Genomic DNA, 21,864 nt, shown 5'->3' on the forward strand with positions numbered 1-21,864 from the left:
ACAGACACCAGGAAGGTTTCCTTAACCCAGAAGGTAATTAACAAGTAGAATACGTTACCAGGAAGAGTGGTTGAGACGAAAACATTGGACTTGATACTGTGATATGGAAGGGTGAGATCAAATGGGGTGAAGGCCCCTCTGAACCGATCTTGTGCCATTGTGAATAGGGCAAGATTGGGCAGTTGTGAAGGTGAATGGATGAGTATGAAGTTGGGGGTGTGGGTGAGTTGAGTGGTTGTGTCTGTGAAGGGCTGAGTGTGAGGTTGGGGTTGAGTAAAGTTGAGTGCTCATGGCTGTGTGCTCAGGCCTGCAGGTGGTGCTGAACTCCATCATTAAGGCTATGGTGCCCCTCCTGCACATTGCTCTGCTCGTCCTCTTCATGATTATCATCTATGCCATCATTGGCCTCGAGCTCTTCATGGGCAAAATGCACAAAACATGCTACTATACGGGCACAGGTACGTGTGTCTCTCTTTCCCCGTCTTCTCTCTCTCTCTCGGTTTCTTTTCGGCTCTCTCCCTTTCTGTATCTCTTCCTCTCTCTCTGTATCTCAGTTTCTCTTCTCTTTCTCCCTCTCCCACCCTAAATCTCTCTGCTTCTCTCACCTTGTCTGTCTTCACCTCACTTTCTCTGCACCTCACTCTCTCTGCTCTCCTCCCTCTCTCTCTTTATTTCTGCCCTCTCTCTCTTCTCTCTGCTGCTTCTCTATCTCCACCTCTATTCCCTCTCTAGTTCTTTTTCTCTCGGTATCTCTCCTTTTCTCCTCTTACTGTCTCCCTCTCTTTGTCTCCCATTTTCTGCTCTCTCACCATTTCTCTTCCCCTCTCTGTTATCTCTCTCTATCCACCTCTCTAGTCTCTTTCCTCTCTCTCTCTCTCTCCATATCTCTTTCTTTCCCCCTTCACTGTCTCTCTCTTTCTTTATCTTCTGCTTTCTCTGCTCTCTCACCATCTCTCCCTTTCTCTTCCCCTCTCACTCTCTCCCCTTTCTCTCATCTCCCTCTGCCTCTCTCCCCTTGCAATCTCATTGTGTTCACATAGATATTATAGCTGAGGACAGGCCTGCTCCATGTGCTCACACTGGGCACGGGCACCACTGCAATGTGAACAGCACGGAATGCAGGTCAGGGTGGCCGGGGCCCAACAGTGGCATCACCCACTTTGATAACTTTGGCTTTGCAATGCTGACCGTGTATCAGTGTATCACCATGGAGGGCTGGACAGACGTGCTATACTGGGTGAGTCGTTCAAGGTCAGGGCAGCGAGCCTTAATGTGGCTTAGAAATCAGGAACGAAGACATCACTGCAAGATCAGTGCATTGGAGGTTCAAGCCCTAAATTGGGATGTGGGAGGTCCTGTCATTCAATGAGATGTTTAATCTAGATCTTGTTCACTTCAGGTAGACATTAAAGATCCGATGACACGGTTCAACAGAGCAGAGAGTTTCTCCTCTCCTGCCTCCTCTGATTCCACAGTTACCTTCAACTTGGTATCATCTGCAAATATAATGACTTCATATCTAGTCGATGTATCCAGACCTGTCCTGTCTCCTAACTGCAGGTCAATGATGCGATTGGCAATGAATGGCCATGGATTTACTTTGTCAGCCTGATCTTGCTTGGCTCGTTCTTCGTGCTGAACCTGGTGCTCGGGGTGCTGAGTGGGTGAGTGATGGGGCAGTCACTTCACATACCCACCTCCTGCTTTATCCATACGAGCTACCCAGAGTATGTACAGAGTGGGGGAGGAGACACCAGTGGGAGGGAGGGAAGGGGAATGAGAGGAGACACTAGTGGGGTGGGAGGGGAGGGGGAATGCTTGGAGACACTGCTTGTGGGGAGTGGGAATGCTGGAAACCATTAGTGGGGGGAGGGGGAATGCAAGAGCCACTAGTGGGGTGATGAAAGGGGGAATGTTAGAGACACATGGGGGAGGGAAGGGGGATTGCTATTGGGGGGAGGGGGAATGCAAGAGCCACTAGTGGGGGTAGGGAGGGTGTGGGAGTCACTGGGGGAGTGGGAGGGGAGAGGGAATGCAAGGAGACAATGGCGGGAGGCGGAAGTGAGAGGAAATGCTCGGAGTCACTAGTGGGGGGATAGGGGAGGAGAATGCAAGAGCCGCAAGTGGGGGAAGGGAGGAGGAATGTTTGGAGTCACGTGGGGGTGGGGAAGGAGGTGGAATGCTAGGGGACACTAGTGGGGTGAGGGGGAGGCTAGGAGACCCTAGTTGGGGAGGGAGAATGCTAGAAGACACTGGAAGGGGGTGTTAAGGGAGGTGGAATGCTATGAGACACTAATGGTGGGTAGGAGAGGGGGAATGCTAGGAGAGACTAGTGTGTGGAGGGGAAATGTTACATTGTGGAGTTGTGGAGTCCTGTAGCTCAGTGGTTAGAGCACTCGCTTTGCAAGTGAGAGACCTGGCGGGGATGTAGGGAAGTGAGAATGTTAATAGACACTCGTGGTGGGGAGGGGAGTAGGAATGCGAGGAGATGCTAGTGCGGGGAGGGGGAGGGGGATTGCTAGGAGACACCTAGTGGGGAGGGGGAATACTAGGAAACACTAGTGGTGGGGAGGGGAGGGGGAATACTAGGAGACACTAATGGCGAGAGGAGTGAATTTCCTGCCTAAGCTGATTGTGGATGTTTTTCCCCCAGTGAGTTTTCCAAGGAGCGAGAGAAAGCCAAGTCACGTGGAGACTTTCAGAAGCTGAGGGAGAAGCAGCTGTTGGACGAGGATCTGAGGGGCTACCTGGACTGGATCACACAGGCCGAGGACATCGATCTGGATCACATCAAACATGGGGAAGGTATGGGGCACTGGTATTTCTGAGAAATTGGAGCGGGGTGGGAGTTTTAACCACTCTCTATCGGTCTTCAAAACCCGGCTTAAAGCCTACCTCTTCGACATGCATATAGTCCCCTTCCCTTACCCCCTCCCTCTGCTCAGCATCCATATCTGCCTCTGTAATCCACTCTGAGACATTACTCTATGTGAAGGGCGATATATATATAAATGCAAGTTGTTGTGCACACTGATCGCCCACAAAATATAGTTATTGTACTATACAATATCCTGTGAAGCATTTTGAGACAACCTCCCAACGTGAAAGGTGCTTCACCAATTGTAAGGATTGTTAATTATTATTATGATTATTGCACTGAATTCCCTTGTGCGTCCTGCTTTGGAGACCAGATCTTATGCTTTAGTTGGTGAGGCTATAGACCGACCTCTCTCCACACTCTCTCCTTTTTGGCTTAAAATCACAAGATCCCACATAATTTGGGAAAATTATTAAATTCTGCCTTCATTTGAAAGCTTGGTCAGAAACTGTGGAAAAGCCGGTTCCAAATAAAGACTGTGTGGAGGGAGTTGGGTGTGTGGAATTGGGTGTGTAGAGTGTTGGTGAGTTGGGTGTATGGAGTGTTGATGAGTGTGTTAAGCGTTAAGGTGAATGGAAAGTCTCTGGTCAGGTGGCACTGGTGAAGACATACACCAGCTCAGCCTGTTTCTCTCCTGCAACATTCCATGACTGTATTTTATTGGAGTTTGTTGGGTAATTGCCAGACTGGGATAGTTGAAGCTCCAGGCAATTGAACCCGGTCTGGAATAAACTTTTGTCTCCTCTCCATATCCACAGGGATCCTGGCTTCAGACGAGAGTGGCTCGATGGGCTCCCAGGAGCTCTTAGAGATGGAGGGGATGAACATCTGCGCAAGGTTCAGGTAGGTGCTTCAGCCAATCACCATCTGTCTCTCAGTAATGGTCAACCTGCTCTTGGGGTCCTGGGTACTGGAGTGTGTGGGTGTGTGTATGTGTGGGTATGCATGTGTGCGTTTATTTATGTCTGTATCTATGTGTATGTATGTATGTGCGTTTATGCATGTTTGTGTGTCTCTGTGTATATGCATGCATGTGTATGGGTTGGGTGGGGTGTCGGCGCCTCATCATCCTGGGCGACTTTAACCTACACTTCACACCCTCCTGCTCCATCTCCACAGACTTCTCTTCCCTGCTCTCCTCACTCAACCTCTCCTTACACATAAACTCCCCCACTCACAGTCACGGCCACCCACTCGATTTGGTGATCACCCGGGGCCTCAGTGTCTCGGATGTCACTATTACCGACAAGGCCATCTCTGACCACTACTTCATCTCCTTCACCACCTCCACCCCCCTCCCCACCTCCACCAGACCCACCACCATCTTCTACCGCCCTTGGAAGAAGTTACCCCCACAATCCCTAACCGATGCCTTGGAGTCCTCTGAACTCCTCTCCCTCTGGCCTTCAACCCTCACCGACCCCTCTTCTCCTCTCTCCCTCCTCCACAATACCCTCTCCTCCACACTCGATACTCTTGCCCCCATCACTTCCCGCACTGTCTCCTACTCCCGCTCCTCCCCCTGGTACACCACCCACCTCCGCTCACTGAAAAGCCAGGTGCGGGCTGCTGAACGCACCTGTGTCAAATCTGGCCTAACGGTCCACCGACAAATCTGGCTGGACCTCCTCAAAATTTACCGCTCCACTCTAGCCTCGGCCAAGTCGTCCTTCTACTCCAGGATAATCCTGGAGGCGAAGAACAACCCCAGGCTACTGTTTTCCACCACAACCCGACTCCTCCGTCCCCCCCGCCACCCCGCGCAGGTCATCTCCTCCAACCTTCACTGCGAGGAGATGCTGGATTTCCTTGAATCCAAGATCAAGGGAATCCGCTCCGCGGTCACTTCCCCTCCAACTTCCACCCACCACCCACCCCTTCCCTCCCACACTCCGACTCCTACCCATCCTCCCCTACACACCTTCGTACCCGTTTCCCCACCCTCTGTCACTGAACTCATCCTATCCCTAAAACCAACCACCTGCTCCCTTGACCCCATCCCCACTCCACTCCTTATCTCCCAGCTCCACTTTCTTGCCCCACATATCACTGACATCATCAACCTGTCCCTCTCCTCTGGCTCTGTCCCCATTCCATTAAAAACTGCCATCATCACGCCCACCCTGAAAAAACCCTCCCTTGATGCGTCGCAGCTATCAAGCTACCGGCCCATCTCCAACCTCCCCTTTCTCTCCAAGGTCTTGGAAAGAGTTGTCGCCTCCCAACTGCGCTCTTTCCTTTCCACCCATTCTCTTTTCGAACCCCTTCAGTCAGGTTTCCGTGCTGCCCATAGCACAGAAACTGCCCTGGTCAAGGTCACCAATGATATCCTGACCATCTGTGACCAGGGCTCCCTCTGTCTCCTCGTCCTCCTCGACCTATCGGCAGCATTCGATACGGTCGACCACGCTATCCTACTCCACCGCTTGTCCTCCCACCTCAACCTTCAAGGCACTGTCCTTGAATGGTTTAGGTCGTACCTTTCTCACCGTCTTCACTTTGTCTCGACGAATGGCTTCTCCTCCACCCCCCGCACTGTCTCATGTGGTGTCCCTCAGGGCTCTGTCCTCGGTCCCCTCCTCTTCACCCTCTATATGCTCCCCCTTGGTGACATCATCCGCAGACATGGGTTAACTTCCACATGTATGCGGATGACACCCAACTCTACCTTTCCTCCTCTACTCTCAACTCCACGACCACCGATGTCCTGACAGCTGCCTGTCCGACATCGAGTCCTGGACGAGAGACAACTTTCTTCAGCTCAACGTGCGAAAAACCGAGGCCCTCCTGATTGGCTCACGTCAGCGCCTCCGCACCTCAGGCGCTGACACCATCAGCATCCAAGGCTGCACTCTCCACCTCTCAAAGCCAGTCAGGAACCTCGGCGTTTTGTTCGACCCTGAGCTGTCCTTTCTCCCTCACATCCGCACCACAACTGGCACCGCCTTCCATCACCTCCGGAACATCGCCAGACTACGGCACTACCTCACCCCTCACGCTGCTGAAACCCTGGTTCACGCCTTTGTCACCTCAAGGCTGGACTATGGGAACTCTCTCCTCGCCGGCCTTCCCGCCACCTCCCTCCACACTGCAGGTCATTCAGAACTCTGCAGCTCGTGTACTGTCCCGCACCAGACACCGCGCCCACATCACTCCCACCCTCGCTCCCCTCCACTGGCTCCCCATCCCCCAGAGGATTGATTTCAAGATCCTCATCCTCACCTACAAGGCCATTCACGGCCTTGCTCCCTCCTACCTCTCCAACCTACTATCCCCCTACCTACCTGCCCGTACCCTCCGTTCCTCTGGCTCCGGTCTGCTCCACGTCCCCCGCCCCAACCGCCCTACCATCGGTGGTCGGGCCTTCAGCCTCTCAGCCCCAGGCTCTGGAACTCCATCCCCCAGTGCCTTCGCCGCCTCCTCCCTCTCCTCCTTCAAGGCCGGTCTCAAAATCTTTCTCTTTGACCGTGCCTTCAGCTCCCCTCTCGACTCTCTTCCCCCTCCTCGCTCCCTCCCTTCCCTCCCCTCACCCTGACCATTTCCCCCCTCCTCGCTCCCTCCCTTCCCTCCCCTCACCCTGACCATTTCCCCACTCCTCGCTCCCTCCCTTCCCTCCCCTCACCCTGACCATTTCCCCCCTCCTCGCTCCCTCCCTTCCCTCCCCTCACCCTGACCATTTCCCCCCTGCTCGGGTCATGACCCAACTGTGCAGCGCCTTGGGACGTCCTCCTGATGTGAAAGGCGCTTTATAAATGGAATCTTGTTGTTGTTGTTGTTGTTGTTGTGGGTTGGGGGGGTGTCGGCGCTGGGTTGGGGGGTGTCGGCGCTGGGTTGGGGGGTGTCGGCGCTGGGTTGGAGGGGTGTCGGCGCTGGGTTGGGGGGTGTCGGCGCTGGGTTGGGGGGTGTCGGCGCTGGGTTGGGGGGGTGTCGGCGCTGGGTTGGGGGGTGTCGGCACTGGGTTCGTAGATTGTCGGCGCTGGGTTGGGTAGAGTGGCAGCGCTGGGTTGGCTAGAGTGTTAGTGCAGGGTGGCTAAGAGTGTTGGTGCTCTGCTTGATAGAGTGCTGCTGCTGGGTTGGGTAGACTGTTGGTTGTTTGGTTGGAGTGCTCGTGTATTTGGTAGAGTGTTGTTCCCGGGTTGAGTGGAGTGTTGGTGCTCGGTTCGGTAGAGTGTTGGGTTGGATGAAGTATTGGTGCTGTGTTGAGTAGAGTGTCCGTGCTGGCTTGTGTAGACTTTTAGTGCCGGGTTGAGTACAATGTTGGTGTTGGCTTCGTAGCGTGTTCATGCGGGTTGGGTAGATTGTTAGTGCCGGGTTGGCTGGAGGGTCGGTGCCGGGTTGGCTGGAGGGTCGGTGCCGGGTTGGCTGGAGGGTCGGTGCCGGGTTGGCTGGAGGGTCGGTGCCGGGTTGGCTGGAGGGTCGGTGCCGGGTTGGCTGGAGGGTCGGTGCCGGGTTGGCTGGAGGGTCGGTGCCGGGTTGGCTGGAGGGTCGGTGCCGGGTTGGCTGGAGGGTCGGTGCCGGGTTGGCTGGAGGGTCGGTGCCGGGTTGGCTGGAGGGTCGGTGCCGGGTTGGCTGGAGGGTCGGTGCCGGGTTGGCTGGAGGGTCGGTGCCGGGTTGGCTGGAGGGTCGGTGCCGGGTTGGCTGGAGGGTCGGTGCCGGGTTGGCTGGTGGGTCGGTGCCGGGTTGGCTGGAGGGTGGGTGCCGGGTTGGCTGGAGGGTGGGTGCCGGGTTGGCTGGAGGGTCGGTGCCGGGTTGGCTGGAGGATCGGTGCCGGGTTGGCTGGAGGGTGGGTGCCGGGTTGGCTGGAGGGTGGGTGCCGGGTTGGCTGGAGGGTTGGTGCCGGGTTGGCTGGAGGGTTGGTGCCGGGTTGGCTGGAGGGTTGGTGCCGGGTTGGCTGGAGGGTTGGTGCCGGGTTGCTGTTACCCTGTTTCTCTCACTAGTTGGCGCTCCAAGAGGTGGAACCGCTTGTTCAGGAGGAAGTGTAGAGTGGTGGTAAAATCCAACTTCTTTTACTGGCTGGTGATCTTCCTGGTGTTCCTGAACACACTGCTGATCGCTCTGGAGCACCATCGGGAGCCGCAGTGGCTGACACAAATGCAGGGTAAATACCCAGAACACAGCCAATCAGCGCTCCACTGTGACATCCCAAATACAATGCTCCACCAGCACAAGTGCACATCACCTCCACACACCAACACCCCCAGCGTAGCTCCACACACCAACACCCCCAGCGTAGCTCCACACACCACCAACACCCCCAGCGTAGCTCCACACACCACCAACACCCCCAGCGTAGCTCCACACACCACCAACACCCCCAGCGTAGCTCCACACACCAACACCCCCAGCGTAGCTCCACATACCAACACCCCCAGCGTAGCTCCACATACCAACACCCCCAGCGTAGCTCCACACATCACCAACACCCCCAGCGTAGCTCCACACACCACCAACACCCCCAGCGTAGCTCCAGATCACACCAACACACCCCCAGCGTAGCTGCTCCACACAACGCCAACACTGCTCCACGCACCAACGCCAACACTGCTGCACGCACCAATGGCAACACTGCTCCACGCACCAACACTGCTCCACGCACCAACACTGCTCCACGCACCAACACTGCTCCACACACCAACACTGCTCCACGCACCAACGCCAACACTGCTCCATGCACCAACACTGCTCCACGCACCAACACTGCTCCACACACCAACACTGCTCCACGCACCAACACTGCTCCACACACCAACACTGCTCCACGCACCAACACTGCTCCACCCACCAACACTGCTCCACGCACCAACACTGCTCCACACACCAACACTGCTCCACCCACCAACACTGCTCCACCCACCAACACTGCTCCACGCACCAATACTGCTCCACACACCAACACTGCTCCACGCACCAACGCCAACACTGCTCCACGCACCAACACTGCTCCACGCACCAACGCCAACACTGCTCCACACACCAACACTGCTCCACGCACCAACGCCAACACTGCTCCACACACCAACACTGCTCCACCCACCAACACTGCTCCACCCACCAACACTGCTCCACGCACCAACACTGCTCCACACACCAACACTGCTCCACCCACCAACACTGCTCCACCCACCAACACTGCTCCACGGACCAACGCCAACACTGCTCCACGCACCAACACTGCTCCACGCACCAACGCCAACACAGCTCCACAAAACATCAACACCAACAGAGCTCCACAGACGACCACCAAAACACCAACACAAACACAACACCACACGAAGGAACAGGGAGGTCTGGGGGTTCATATAAGTAAATCTTTGAAGGTATTAAGACAGGCAGATAACGTTGTTAAAAAAGCGAACGGGATACTAGGCTTTGTAAATAGGGACATAGGATACAAAAGTCAGAAAGTTATGATAAACCTTTGAAACACTGGTTAGGCCTCAGCGAGAGACTGTGTTCAGTTCTGGGCCCCACACTTTAGGAAGGATGTCAAGGCATTGGAGAGGGAGCAAAGGAGATTGACCAGGATGGTACCAGGAATGAGGGGCTTCAGTGATCAGGAGAGGCAGAGAAGTGAGGATTATTCTCCTTCGAGCAGAGAAGGGTAAGAGAAGACTTAATAGAAGTTTAAAAAATGATGAGGGGATTTGATAGGGTGAAGAAGGAGAAACTATTCCCACTGTCGGGAGGGTCGGTAACCCGAGGGCACTGATTTAAAATAGTTGTTAAAAGAAACGGAGGGGAGGAGAAATGTTTTTAGACAGCGAGTTGTTGGGATATGGAATGCATTGCCTGAAAGGCCGGTGGAAGCGATTCGATAACAGATAACCCTGTTAAAGAAGCAGATAATTATTTGGGGAGAAGTTTGCAGGGCTATGGGGAGAGAGCGGGGGAATGGGATTAAATTGGTAGCTCTATTTGAAGAGCCGGCACAGACAATACACTCCTCCAAATGGACTCCTGTGCTGTATAATTCTATGATTCTATGACAATTAACACAGCTCCAGGCACCAACACAGCTCCACTTGCCCACACACCAACAGCAATGCACTTCCACACACCAACATCAATACAGCTCCACACCACAACACACCAACAACACAGCTCAATACACCAACAACAAAGCTCCACACACCAACAACAAGCTCCATGCACCAACACACCAATATCAGCACAGCTCCACACACCAACACACCCATACCAACAGAGTTCCACACACCAACACCACATCAACACATCAAGAGCAACACCACACCAACCGAACACCACACAAACACAACTACACACCACACCAAAACCAACACAGCTCCACACCAATACCAACACACTCACACCCACCTACCAACATCAACACATTAACAATAACAAGATTACATTTCTATAGCGCCTTTCACACCTATAACAACACAGCTCCACGCCACAACATACCAACACAGCTCCACGCCACAACATACCAACACAGCTCCACTCCACAACATACCAACACAGCTCCACGCCACAACATACCAACACAGCTCGACGCACCAACACAGCTCCACGCACCAACACAGCTCTGCGCACCACACCAATACAGCTTCACACAGCAACACACCAACACCACCACACCAACATCACAGCCACACAGTTCCATGCACTAACACATCAGCAGAGCTCCACATAGCAACACACCAACACCTACGCACAAATATAGCTCCACACCAACACCAAACTACCACAGCTCTACACCACGCCAACAACAAAACACCAACACAGCTCCACACCAATACAGCTTCACACCACACCAGCACACCAACATGGCTCCACACCACAACATACGAACACCAGGACCCCCCCATGTCAACACGTCAACAGCAACACAGCTCCACACACCAACACAGCTCCACGCACCAACACACCAAAATCAACACAGCATGTCACACCAATTCAGCTCCTCACACCAATGCAACTCCACGCACCAGCACATCAACAGCAACACAACCATACCAACACAGCTCCACACACCAACACAGCTCTACACCACAACACACCAACACAGCTCCACACACCAACACAGCTCCACACACCAACATACCAACACCAACACAGCTCTGCACAGAAACACAGCAACACATTACACCAACACACAAATACCACATCAACACAGCTCCACCCACCAACACACCAAGACCAACACAGCTCCACAAAGCAACAGCAATACAGCTCCACATATCAACACATCAACACCAAAACAGCTCAACACACCAACACCAAAACAGCCCCACTCACCAACACAGTTTCGCACAGCAACCCACCAACACAGCCACACACAACACCAATATAGCTCCACACGCCAACACAAAACCACCAACAGTGCTCCACACACCAACACAGCTCCATGCACCAACGCACCAGCATCAACTCACCAGCACCGGCACATGCAGGCACCGGCGCATCCAGGCATCGGCACCCACACTGCCCCATGTAGCCCCAACAGATACCACCCCAACACACACTGCCCCATGCAGCCCCAACACACATCGCCACACGCAGCCCCAACACACACCGCCCAACACATAGCCCCGCACAGACCTGCACAGCCCCGCACAGTTCCACACACCAACACCACAACTCCACACAACAATATTATCAACAACAACTCCACACAACAACACCAACATATCAACGCAGCTCCACAGACCAACACAGCTCCGCACACCAACACCAACATACCAACACCAGCAACACAGTTCCATGCACAAACGCACCAACACACCAACACAGCAGCACAACTCCACACAGCAACACAACAAGACCACTACACCAACACAGCTCCATACACCAATACACCTCCACACACCAACGCCGACACAGCTCCACACGCCAACGCCGCTCCACACGCCAATCCCGACACAGCTGCACATGCCAACACCGACACAGCTCCACACGCCAACACACGCCGATACAGCCCCACGCTCCGAAACAGCCCCACACGCCAACACCAACACATCAACGCAGCTCCACAGATCAGCTCCACAGATCAACACACCAACACACCTCCAAACACCAACATGGCTCCACACACCAACACAGCTCAACTGACCAACATACTAACACCCAACACACCAACACAACTCCATGCACCAACACAGCTCCACACAGCAACACCAACATCATACCTACACAGTTCCGAAACCAACACCACACCAATACAGCTCCACACACCAACACCAACACAACTCCACACAGCTACACACACCAACACAACTCCACACAGCTACACACACCAACACAACTCCACACAGCTACACACACCAACACAGCCCCCCACACCAACACAGCCCCCTCACACTGCCCCCCACACCGCCCCCCCCCACACCGCCCCCCCACACCAACACAGCTCCACAGATCAACACAGCTCCACAGATCAACACAGCTCAACCGACCAACACAACTCCATACACCAACACAGCTCCACACAGCAACACACCAACATCATACCTACACAGTTCCAACACCACACCAACAGAGCTCAACACACCAAACAGTTCCACACACACACCAATACAGCTCCACACACCAACACCGACACACCCACGCCAACACACCCACGCCAACACAGTTCCGCACCAGCACCAACAGTTCCACACCAGCATCAATGCACATCTGGACTAGAACACACCAGCACTAATGCAGGCCCATACTAATATGGCTCGCTGTCTGCTCCATCTGACCTAACCTCACTCTCTCACTGATCCTTCTGTAGATGTGGGCAATAAGGTGCTGCTGGCTCTCTTCACGGTGGAGATGCTGCTGAAGATGTACAGCCTGGGATTCCAGGTTTACTTTGTTTCACTCTTTAACCGCTTCGATTGCTTCGTCGTATGTGGGGGCATCCTGGAGACCATCCTGGTGGAGCTGCAGATAATGTCGCCATTAGGAATCTCCGTCCTGCGCTGTATCCGGCTCCTCCGCATCTTCAAAATTACCAGGTACTGTCACCACGAGATTAAACTCACTGGGTATCGTCATTTTCAATCTACGACTGTTTGTGGGACATTGCTGTGCGCAATTGTCTGCCGCATTCGCCCACAAATATACAGTCAATTCACTTTACAGTATATTGTGTGAAGCGCTTTGGGACGTCTAGAAGACATGAAAAGCGCTATATCAAATGCAAGGATTATTATTATTATTATTCTACAGCTTTATTGAAGGAGCAAAGATGTCCAATAGCCTCCTGCTGTGACAGATTCCTTTGTTGTGTTCTTTTTCTTGTGGGACTTTAGGCCAGTGATGCTGACTTAAGAATAGGGAGCACAAGCACTCCGTGGATGGGAAACAACTTGACAAGTTAGAAGGTGAAAGAGATCAAGGAGTGTTACCTCATTGTTCACTACGTAAAAACAGTCTAAGGCAGCAATAAACAAGGCAGAAAGGGATGCTACATTTCCAAATCAGATGGGTTTAGATCCCCAGATATCAGACTTCGGCCGTGGTTAGAGTATTGCACACAGTTCTTGTCAATATGACATAAGGGGTCTGCCCAGACAGTGCAGAGGAGAGCAACGAGCACGATCCCTGGTGTTAGAGGAATGAGCTTTGAGCAATGGAATTGAAAAAGTAACAATACTTTAGAATGGACCAAGTCAGTAGATCAAGAGGTCATATGTTTAGAATTACAAAAGGGCAATTTCAGAGCCGAGGAAGTGCTAGGAAGTGCTTCTTTACCCAGAGGGTGATTTATCACTGGAACAGGGTTGTTAGAAAAGGTGGTTGAGGCCAGGACACTCGACTCATTTAAAAAGCAGTTTGATGGTGTGATGGGAGGATGTTCGTGCCTTGGGACGTCCTCCCGACGTGAAAGGCACTATACAAATACAATTTGTTGTTGTTGTTAGAGTGGGTGTTCTGGATGATGAGATTAGATGGGCCAAAGGACCTTCTTCATCCAAACTAATCTTGTGCCTTGTTTGAAGTGAAACTATGGAGACAATTTTGCTGTATTTCCAAAGGAATTTCTTATTTAAGAAATCTAAAAATCAGTGCCGATAACTTGCAGAATTAATAACCCTTGCATTTCATATGTCTCAAAGGCTTCACAGGATTTTACTGGAAAGATAGTGATTTATAGTCAAAAGCAACAGTCAATTTATACACAAAGATATCCTATAAACAGCAATGAAATGAATGAAAATTTTTATAACAAAATTTCATTTGTAAAGCGCCTTTGACATCGGGAGGACGTGCCAATGCGCTGAAGAAATGTTTGCTCAACTCTGTTCTAAAAGGCTGACCCTTAATTTTCAGACTGTGACCCCTGGTTATAGATTCTCCCACCGGGGAAACAGACCCTCAGTGTCTACTTTATCAGCCCTTTAAGAATCTTATATGTTTCAATAAGATCCCCCCTAATTCTTCTGTACTCTATAGAGAATACAGCCTTAGTTTATTCAGCCTCTCCTCATAGGTCAGTCCCCTCATCCCAGGAACTAACCGAGTGAATCTACGCTGCACCCCCTCGAGAGCAAGTATGTCCTTTTTTAAATAAGGACCAAAACTGCACACAATACTCTCGGTGCGGTCTCACCAAAGCCCTGTACAGTTGCAGCGAGACTTCCCTACTCTTGTACTCTTTGAGACTGGTGTACAAGGACACCCAAATCCACTAAACACTAACACTATCTAATCTCTTTTTGAGACTGGTGTACAAGGACACCCAAATCCCTCTGAACACTAACACTATTTAATCTCTCCCCCTCTAGAAAATAATCTGTTTTTCTATTTTTTCTACCTAGGTGAATAACTTCACACTTCCCCACATTAAATTCCATCTGCCACCTACTCGCCCACTCCCCTCGCCTGTCTATATCCCGTCGCAATCTTTTTGCATCATCCTCAGAGCTTACTCTCCCACCGAGTTTAGTGTCATCCGGGAATTTAGATACGTTACATTCAATGTCCTCATCGAGATCATTGATGTAAATTGTAAATAGCTGAGGCCCGAGCACTGATCCTTGTGGCACTCCACTAGTCACATTCTGCCAATTCGAGAATGACCCGTTTATCCCTACTCTCTGTTTTCTACCCGTTAGCCACTCTTCAATCTATGCTAATATGTTCCCATTAATCCTGTGGGCCTTAACCTTGTGCAATAGCCTTTTGTGTGGCACTTTGTCAAATGCCTTTTTAAAATCTAAATATACTACATTTACTGGTTCCCCCCTATCTAACCTGCAGATACACCTTCAAAAAACTCTAAAGGATTAGTTAAGCGTGACTTCCCTTTTGTAAAGCCGTGTTGACTCCGCCTAATCTTGTTATGGTCTTCCAGGAATCCCATAACGACATCTTTAATTAAGGACTCAATAATTTTCCCTCCCACTGATGTCAGACTAACTGGTCTACAGACCAGTTCCCCATCTTTTCTCTCCCACTCTTCTTAAATAGTGGTGTTACGTTTGCAATCTTCCAATCAATGGGAACCGTTCCAGAATCCAGAGAATTTTGGAAGATCAAAGACAAGCCATCCACTATCTCAGTAGCCCCCTCTTTATAAACCCTCGGATGTAGGCCATCAGGTCCAGGAGATTTATCAGTTTTAAGACCTGACAATTTACCTATAACAATTTCTTTACTAATATTAATTTCCCCAAGTTGCTCGCTAACATTTTCTTCTTAGTTCCCCTCTATTCTTGATAGTGTCTTCTAAGGCATGGGGTAGCAGTGTTAGGGTGAGGAAGGGCAGAGAGGTAGGAGGGCAACTGAAGGTACGGTCGAAAAGGAGGGGCTTGAGTTGTGCCTTGAAGGAGGCAAGGGAGGAAGCAAGGCAAAGGGATTGTCGGATGGAGTTCCAAAGGGTGGGGACAGAGAGGCTGAAAGCCCGGCCGCCAATGGTAGGGCAGGTTGGGCGGGAGACATGGAGCAGGCGGAACCTGCTCAGCGAAGTGAGCAGACAGGTTGATAGGCGGTTAGCAGATCAGAGAAGTAGTGGGGTGGCAGCCCATGGTGGGCCTTGAAAGTGAGGACGAGGATTTTGAACTCTATCCTCTGAGCGATGGGAAGCCAGTGGAGCCGGAGAGGGTGGGGTTGATGAGGTCACGGGCCTGGTGCAGGAGAGTACACGAGCTGCAGAGTTCTGGATGATCTGCAGCTTGTGGAGGGAAGAGTTGGGGAAGCCGACGAGGAGGGAGTTTCCATAGTCGAGCCGTGAGGTGACCAATGCATGTATGAGGGTTTCGGCATCCTGAGGGGTGACTTAGTGGTGGAGTCAGGCAATGTTGCAGAAGTGGGGGAAGGCAGAGCGGGTCATGGCACAGATATGGGGGAGAAAGGACAGTTGAGGGTCGAACATGGCGCCCAGCTTCCTGACTGGAGTATGCAACCATGTATGCTGAATAGAAGGATGATTTGGAGGAGGCGAGGGCAGAGCAGTGTGTTTTGACGTCATCCAGCCAGAGCTGCTGGTGGACTGTTAGATCAGACTTGAGCCAGGTGTGTTTGGCGGCTGTCACCTGACCCTTGAGGGGAGCAGAGGTGTCTGGTGTATCAGGGTGAGGTTCATGAGTCAGAGGCAGTTCGGGAGGTGAAAGGAGCAAAGGCATCAAGAGTGGTGGAGAGGGAGTTGTAGAGGTGAGTGAACGAGGAGGATAAATCGGTACGGGAGATAAGCCAGAGGGGGAGGAGTTGCGATGACTCCAGGGCAGCAGAGAGGGATTGTGGGGAGATTTTTTTCCAGGGGCGGTAGGAGATGGAGGTGGGTTGGGTGACGGTGGGGAGAGGGATTGAGGAGTTGAAGGAAATGGTGATCGGAGATGGCTTTTCTGTGATTGTGATATCCGAGACACATGGTAATTACCAGGTCGAGTGGGTGGCCATGAACATGGGTGGCAGAGTGGATGTGGAGGGAGAGGCTGGGAGAGGAGAGGAGAGAGGAGAAGTCAGAGGAGATAGAGCAGGAGGGGTGAAGTGAAGGTTGAAGTCGCTGAGGATGAGGAGACGTTCGGAACCGAGGCAGAGGGAAGCTAGTAGGTTGGAGACATCAGAGATGAAGGTGGGGGAGGTTTTGGTAGAGCAGTAAATGAGGAGAATTTTGAGGGAAAGATTGGAGCGATGGTAGAGCGTTAGGTGCTTGAATGAGGGGAATGAGCCAGAGGAGTAAGGGGATACGTAAGTGAGGTCCTGGAGATGAGGGCAATACCACCGCCATGGCAGTGGGTACGTGGGGTATGGTGGAAGGTATAATGGTGTGGCCTCAGTGAGGGGGAAGTTGTTGCCTGGGGCGATCCAGGTTTCAGTTAGAGCCATGATATCGATATTTTCAGCAATGATTGATGGTGAGAGCCTTGTTGCAGAGGTAGCAGACATTTTGTAGGCCGGTGCTGGGGGGACGGTTGCGAGGGGAATGTATCAGATGGGAAGCGATGATGGAGGGATTGGCAGGTAGGATGGGAATGAGGATGAGGGAGGAGAGGTTGGTCCCCAGGGTATGGGCCCAGAGGGGCTTGTGGTGATAGTGGGGAATGGGGCAGTCACTGTGGCTGCTGCTTGACAACCAACAGCGAGTGTCACGGTGAGCCTGATGGAGGATTTCCAGGCCAGAGCAGAGAGAGGTTGTGGGATGGTCAAGTGGGGATAAGACGCGAGGGGGACAGAGAGAGAATGTGACTGACTGAGCTAGGTTAACACCTAAACTCAATCAATTTTTAGAGCAGGTTTTGCTTGTATTGGCTCCCAATCAGATTAATTTAAGAAATCAGATAAAAGAAATACCACAAAACCTTTCAAACTGGTTGTACCTTGGTCTTCTTCTGGCTAGCAATTCTTATGTTCTTATTGATTTCTTAGGATACATCATATAGTTTACAACATAATAACAATAATTATTATAATAATTCTTGAATTTGATAATAGCACTTTATCACGTTTTGAGATGTATCAAAGCACTTCACAGAATATACTGTAAAGTGACTTAACTATACATTTTTTGTGGGTGAAACGCAGCAGCCAATTGCGCAGAGCAGTGTGCCCCAAACAGTTGTGGATTGAAGTCATGAATTGTTTTGTTTTTTTGGAAGGAATTATTACCCCAGAAAAGTGATCCGCCAATCGACTAACAACTGGATTCTTATTTACTACTAGATAAACAGGCATGTGGAGTAAGGAAACTTCCCAAAGTTTTGCCCTGCTGGGAATCAAACCCAAGTCTCTTGCTTGCGAGGCGAGTGCTCTAACCACTGTTACATGACTCCACAACATGTCAAGCAACTGCCAAGATGGTGGAAGGTGAAGGTGATGGACCTTGGTCTTCTTTTGTCTAGCAAATTCTTGTATTGCCTTCTCTCTCCTCCCAGATACTGGACATCCCTGAGTAATCTGGTGGCATCCCTCTTGAACTCCGTGCGCTCCATTGCCTCGCTGCTCCTCCTTCTCTTCCTCTTCATCATCATCTTCTCCTTGCTGGGGATGCAGCTGTTTGGTGGCAAGTTCATCTTTGATGACATGCAGGTGCGGAGGAGTACGTTTGACAACTTCCCTCAGGCTCTCCTCAGTGTCTTCCAGGTCAGTAACAATCTCCACAGTGGCTATTAAACACACAGCTGAGACAGTGGATCCAAGATACTGCTACTGAAAGGCAACCAGCCTGGCTTGTCTATGGCTCTTGGAGGTGCAGACAGGTCATTGGTGGCTGAGATTCTTCCTAAACAGCTCCTGTTATGCAAGCCAAAGCTCTAATGGTACAGTGATCCTAGCGGACAAACCAGACAGTGTTGTCAATGGCAAGCTGTGCATTTGTAGCTGGTTAAACCCTAGGGCACACCCCAACCTTTGGCTCCCATCTGGAAAGTATCTAATACTTTCCAAAATTAGGTAAGCAGGGTACAGGGAGAGAGTGCACATTTCATTCCATACAAAGGAAATTTCTAAGTGTAGGTGGTACTGTCAGGAGTTTGGTTTGGATGCTCTTATGCATGCGTGGTGATGGGTTTTTCGTGTGTCAAATAACTGACTGTCCAAAAAATGGAGAATTGTCGGCCTGCTCTTCAGGTGATCAACAAAGGTAAGCAAATTTCTCCCAGTGTCCTGCAAACAATCCTCCAGATAAATTAGTTATTCAATTAATCACTATATGTAAGACATTAGCTGTGCACAAAGTGTCTGTCCTGTTTGCCTACAAAACCAGTCAGTATATTTAACAGCAATTTCTTGTGAAACGCCTTTAATACTGTTCAACGTTACATTTTTCAACATGTATTTAAAGAATAATTACATGTCCTGTTTTACATTCTAAGACTCAGAAAAGGAAGCAAGAACTTGAATTTTTTTTAAGCTGCTTATCACATTTTGCGCTCTCAAACTCTCAATTGTAGTGACTGTCCTTAGGTAAAGGCAGCAATTATTTCACACACAGCTCGGAATCACAAACAGCTGTGAAGTGAATGACCATTTAATCTGGAGAATTGTCGGCCATAATACAGGTCTCAACATGGAGCTTGAATTTCCTGACCAAAAGGCAAGATGCTACCGAAGTATTGTTCTGCGACACTTTCTGAATCCCACATAGCATTTTATGCTACTGTATATGGTCCCCTTTGAGATATTTTATGCTGGGGCCAAAGCTATGTAAGTGCGGATGTATGTCTGCGCTCTGACCTCTGGCTTCTTGGAGCAGATACTGACCGGAGAAGACTGGAATTCTGTTATGAATAATGGGATCATGGCGTACGGAGGCACATCCTTCCCTGGAGTGCTGGTCTGTATTTACTTCATCATCCTTTTTGTCTGCGGGAACTGTATCCTTTACTAGGGCTGTGTCCCCGCCTTGGAGTGTTTGTGTGGTGGGTGGGGGAGGGGGAGGGAGGGGGTAGGAGGGGGTGCAGTGTGTATGGGGGGGAAGGGTGGCAGTGTGTGTGTGACACCGTTAATGTCCTGGCTAATTGTCTGTCTGACATCAAGTCCTGCACGAGAGCCAACTTCCTCCAGCTCAATGTTAGGAAGACAGGCCCTCCTGCTTGGCTCCCGGCAGAGCCAACTCACCTCAGCCATTGAAACTATCACCATTCATGGCTGCACTCTTCACCTCACTGAGCCAATCCAAAGCATCGGTGTACTTTTCGACCCTCAGCTATCCTTCAAACCCCACATTCGGGCCATGACCCGTTCTGCCTTTCCACACCTCCGCAACATTGCCCGACTGCGACACTGCCTCTCATATCAGGCTCCCAAGACCATGATAGGAACATAGGAATTAGAAGCAGGAGTAGGCTATTCGGCTCCTCGAGCCTGCCCCGCCATTCAATAAGATCTTGGCTGATCTTCTAACCTAACTCCATCTATCCGCCTTATCCTCATATCCCTTAATCCCTCTATCCTTTACAAACCTATCAATCTCAGTCTTGAATATGTTCAAGGACTGAGCATCTACTGCCTTCTGGGGTAGAGAATTCCACAAGTTCACTTATCTTAAGATTGTGATCCCTGGTTATAGATTCTCCTACCAGGGGAAATAGTCTTTCACTGTCTACTCTGTCAAGCCCCATAAAAAGCTTATAGGTTTCCATAAGATTACCCCTAATTCTACTATATTCTAGAGCATATAGGCCTAGTTTACTCAACCTCTCCTCATAGATCAGTCCCCTCATCCCAGGAACTATCCTAGTAAATCTACACTACACTTCCTCTAAGGCAAGTATGTCCTTTCTTAAATAAGGAGACCAAAACTGCACACAATACTCTCGGTGCGGTCTCGCCAAGGCCCTATACAGTTGCAGCAATTCTAACACTTTTGCAATAAATGCCAACATGCCATTAGCCTTCCTAGTTGCTGCTGTACCTGCATACTAACTTTTTGTGACATGTGTACGAGGACACCCAAATACCTCTGAACACTAACACTAACACCACCCTTCTTAAATAGTGGTGTTACATTTGTGATCTTCCAATCAATGGGAACCGTTCTGGAATCCAGAGAATTTTGGAAGACCAAAAGCAAGCCATCCACTATCTCGGCAGTCACCTTTTTTAAAACCCTAGGATGCAGGCCATCAGATCCAGGGGATTTGTCATTTTTCAATCCCAACAGTTTCCCTAATACTAATTCTTTACTGATGTTAATTTCCCTAAATTCCTCACTAACATTAGCTTCTTGGTTCCCCTTTATTTTTGGTAAGTTTTCAGTGTCTTCCAATGTGAAGACAGAAGCAAAGTATTTGTTTAATGACTCTGCCATATCCTTATCCCCCATTATAATTCCTCCTGTCTCTGCCTGTAATGGACCCACATTCACTTTTACTAGTCTTTTCCTCTTAATGTATTTGTAAAAACTCTTGCAGTCTGTCTTTATGTTCCTAGCCAGTTTGCCCTTCTAATCCATTTTCTCCCTCCTAATCAGTTTCTTAGATTTTCTTTGTTGGTCTCTTAAACCTTCCCAATCCTCGGGTTTACTGCTCTTTTTGGCAATATTATAGGCCTCTTCTTTTACTTTTATACTTTATCCCTAACTGCTCTAGTTAGTCATGGTTGAACCACTTTTCCTGTGGTATTTTTATTTTTCAAGGGAACATGTGATCGCTGAGAATTATGTACTATATCTTTAAAGGTTTGCCATTGCTGGTCTACTGTCATATTCTTTAATCTATTCCTCAGTCTATTTTAGCTAAATCCTCTCTCATATCTGCAAAGTTGGCTCTATTTAAATTTAAGACCCTTGCTTTGGACTTAACTACATCACTCTCTAACTTAATGCTAAAGTCCACCATGTTCTGGTCACTCTGCCCTAGAGGAGCCTTAACTTCCAGATTGCTGATTAGCCCTATTTCATTACTCAAAACAAAATCCTGGATAGCCTGTTTCCTGTTTGTTCCTCAGCAAACTGATCTAGAAAACAATCTCTAATGCATTCTATAAACTCCTCTAACTTACTTTTGCCAATTTAGTTTTCCCAGTCTATATGAAGATTAAAATCACTCACTATTAGTGCATTTCCTTTGCTACATGCTCCACTAATTTCCTGG

The 21,864-nt window shown here is 50.3% G+C and overlaps 1 protein-coding gene across 3 annotated transcripts in view; it reads left to right on the forward strand.

Annotated features, from left to right (window-relative positions):
- The window catches only part of LOC103190861 (voltage-dependent L-type calcium channel subunit alpha-1S-like), a 91,153-nt gene that overhangs the window by 16,334 nt on the left and 52,955 nt on the right, over positions 1-21,864 (forward strand). For all 3 annotated transcript variants that reach the window (XM_042342024.1, XM_042342025.1, XM_042342026.1), the window contains exons 5-13: positions 306-458; positions 1,041-1,237; positions 1,561-1,664; positions 2,654-2,805; positions 3,637-3,721; positions 7,816-7,976; positions 12,618-12,843; positions 18,205-18,412; positions 19,524-19,644. In XM_042342024.1, the coding sequence (XP_042197958.1) occupies positions 306-458; positions 1,041-1,237; positions 1,561-1,664; positions 2,654-2,805; positions 3,637-3,721; positions 7,816-7,976; positions 12,618-12,843; positions 18,205-18,412; positions 19,524-19,644 (1,407 nt within the window). The remainder of the gene's footprint in view (positions 1-305; positions 459-1,040; positions 1,238-1,560; positions 1,665-2,653; positions 2,806-3,636; positions 3,722-7,815; positions 7,977-12,617; positions 12,844-18,204; positions 18,413-19,523; positions 19,645-21,864) is intronic.

The sequence above is a fragment of the Callorhinchus milii genome, unplaced genomic scaffold (genome assembly GCF_018977255.1).
Source record: "Callorhinchus milii isolate IMCB2004 unplaced genomic scaffold, IMCB_Cmil_1.0 Scaffold19, whole genome shotgun sequence".
Classification (NCBI taxonomy): domain Eukaryota; kingdom Metazoa; phylum Chordata; class Chondrichthyes; order Chimaeriformes; family Callorhinchidae; genus Callorhinchus; species Callorhinchus milii.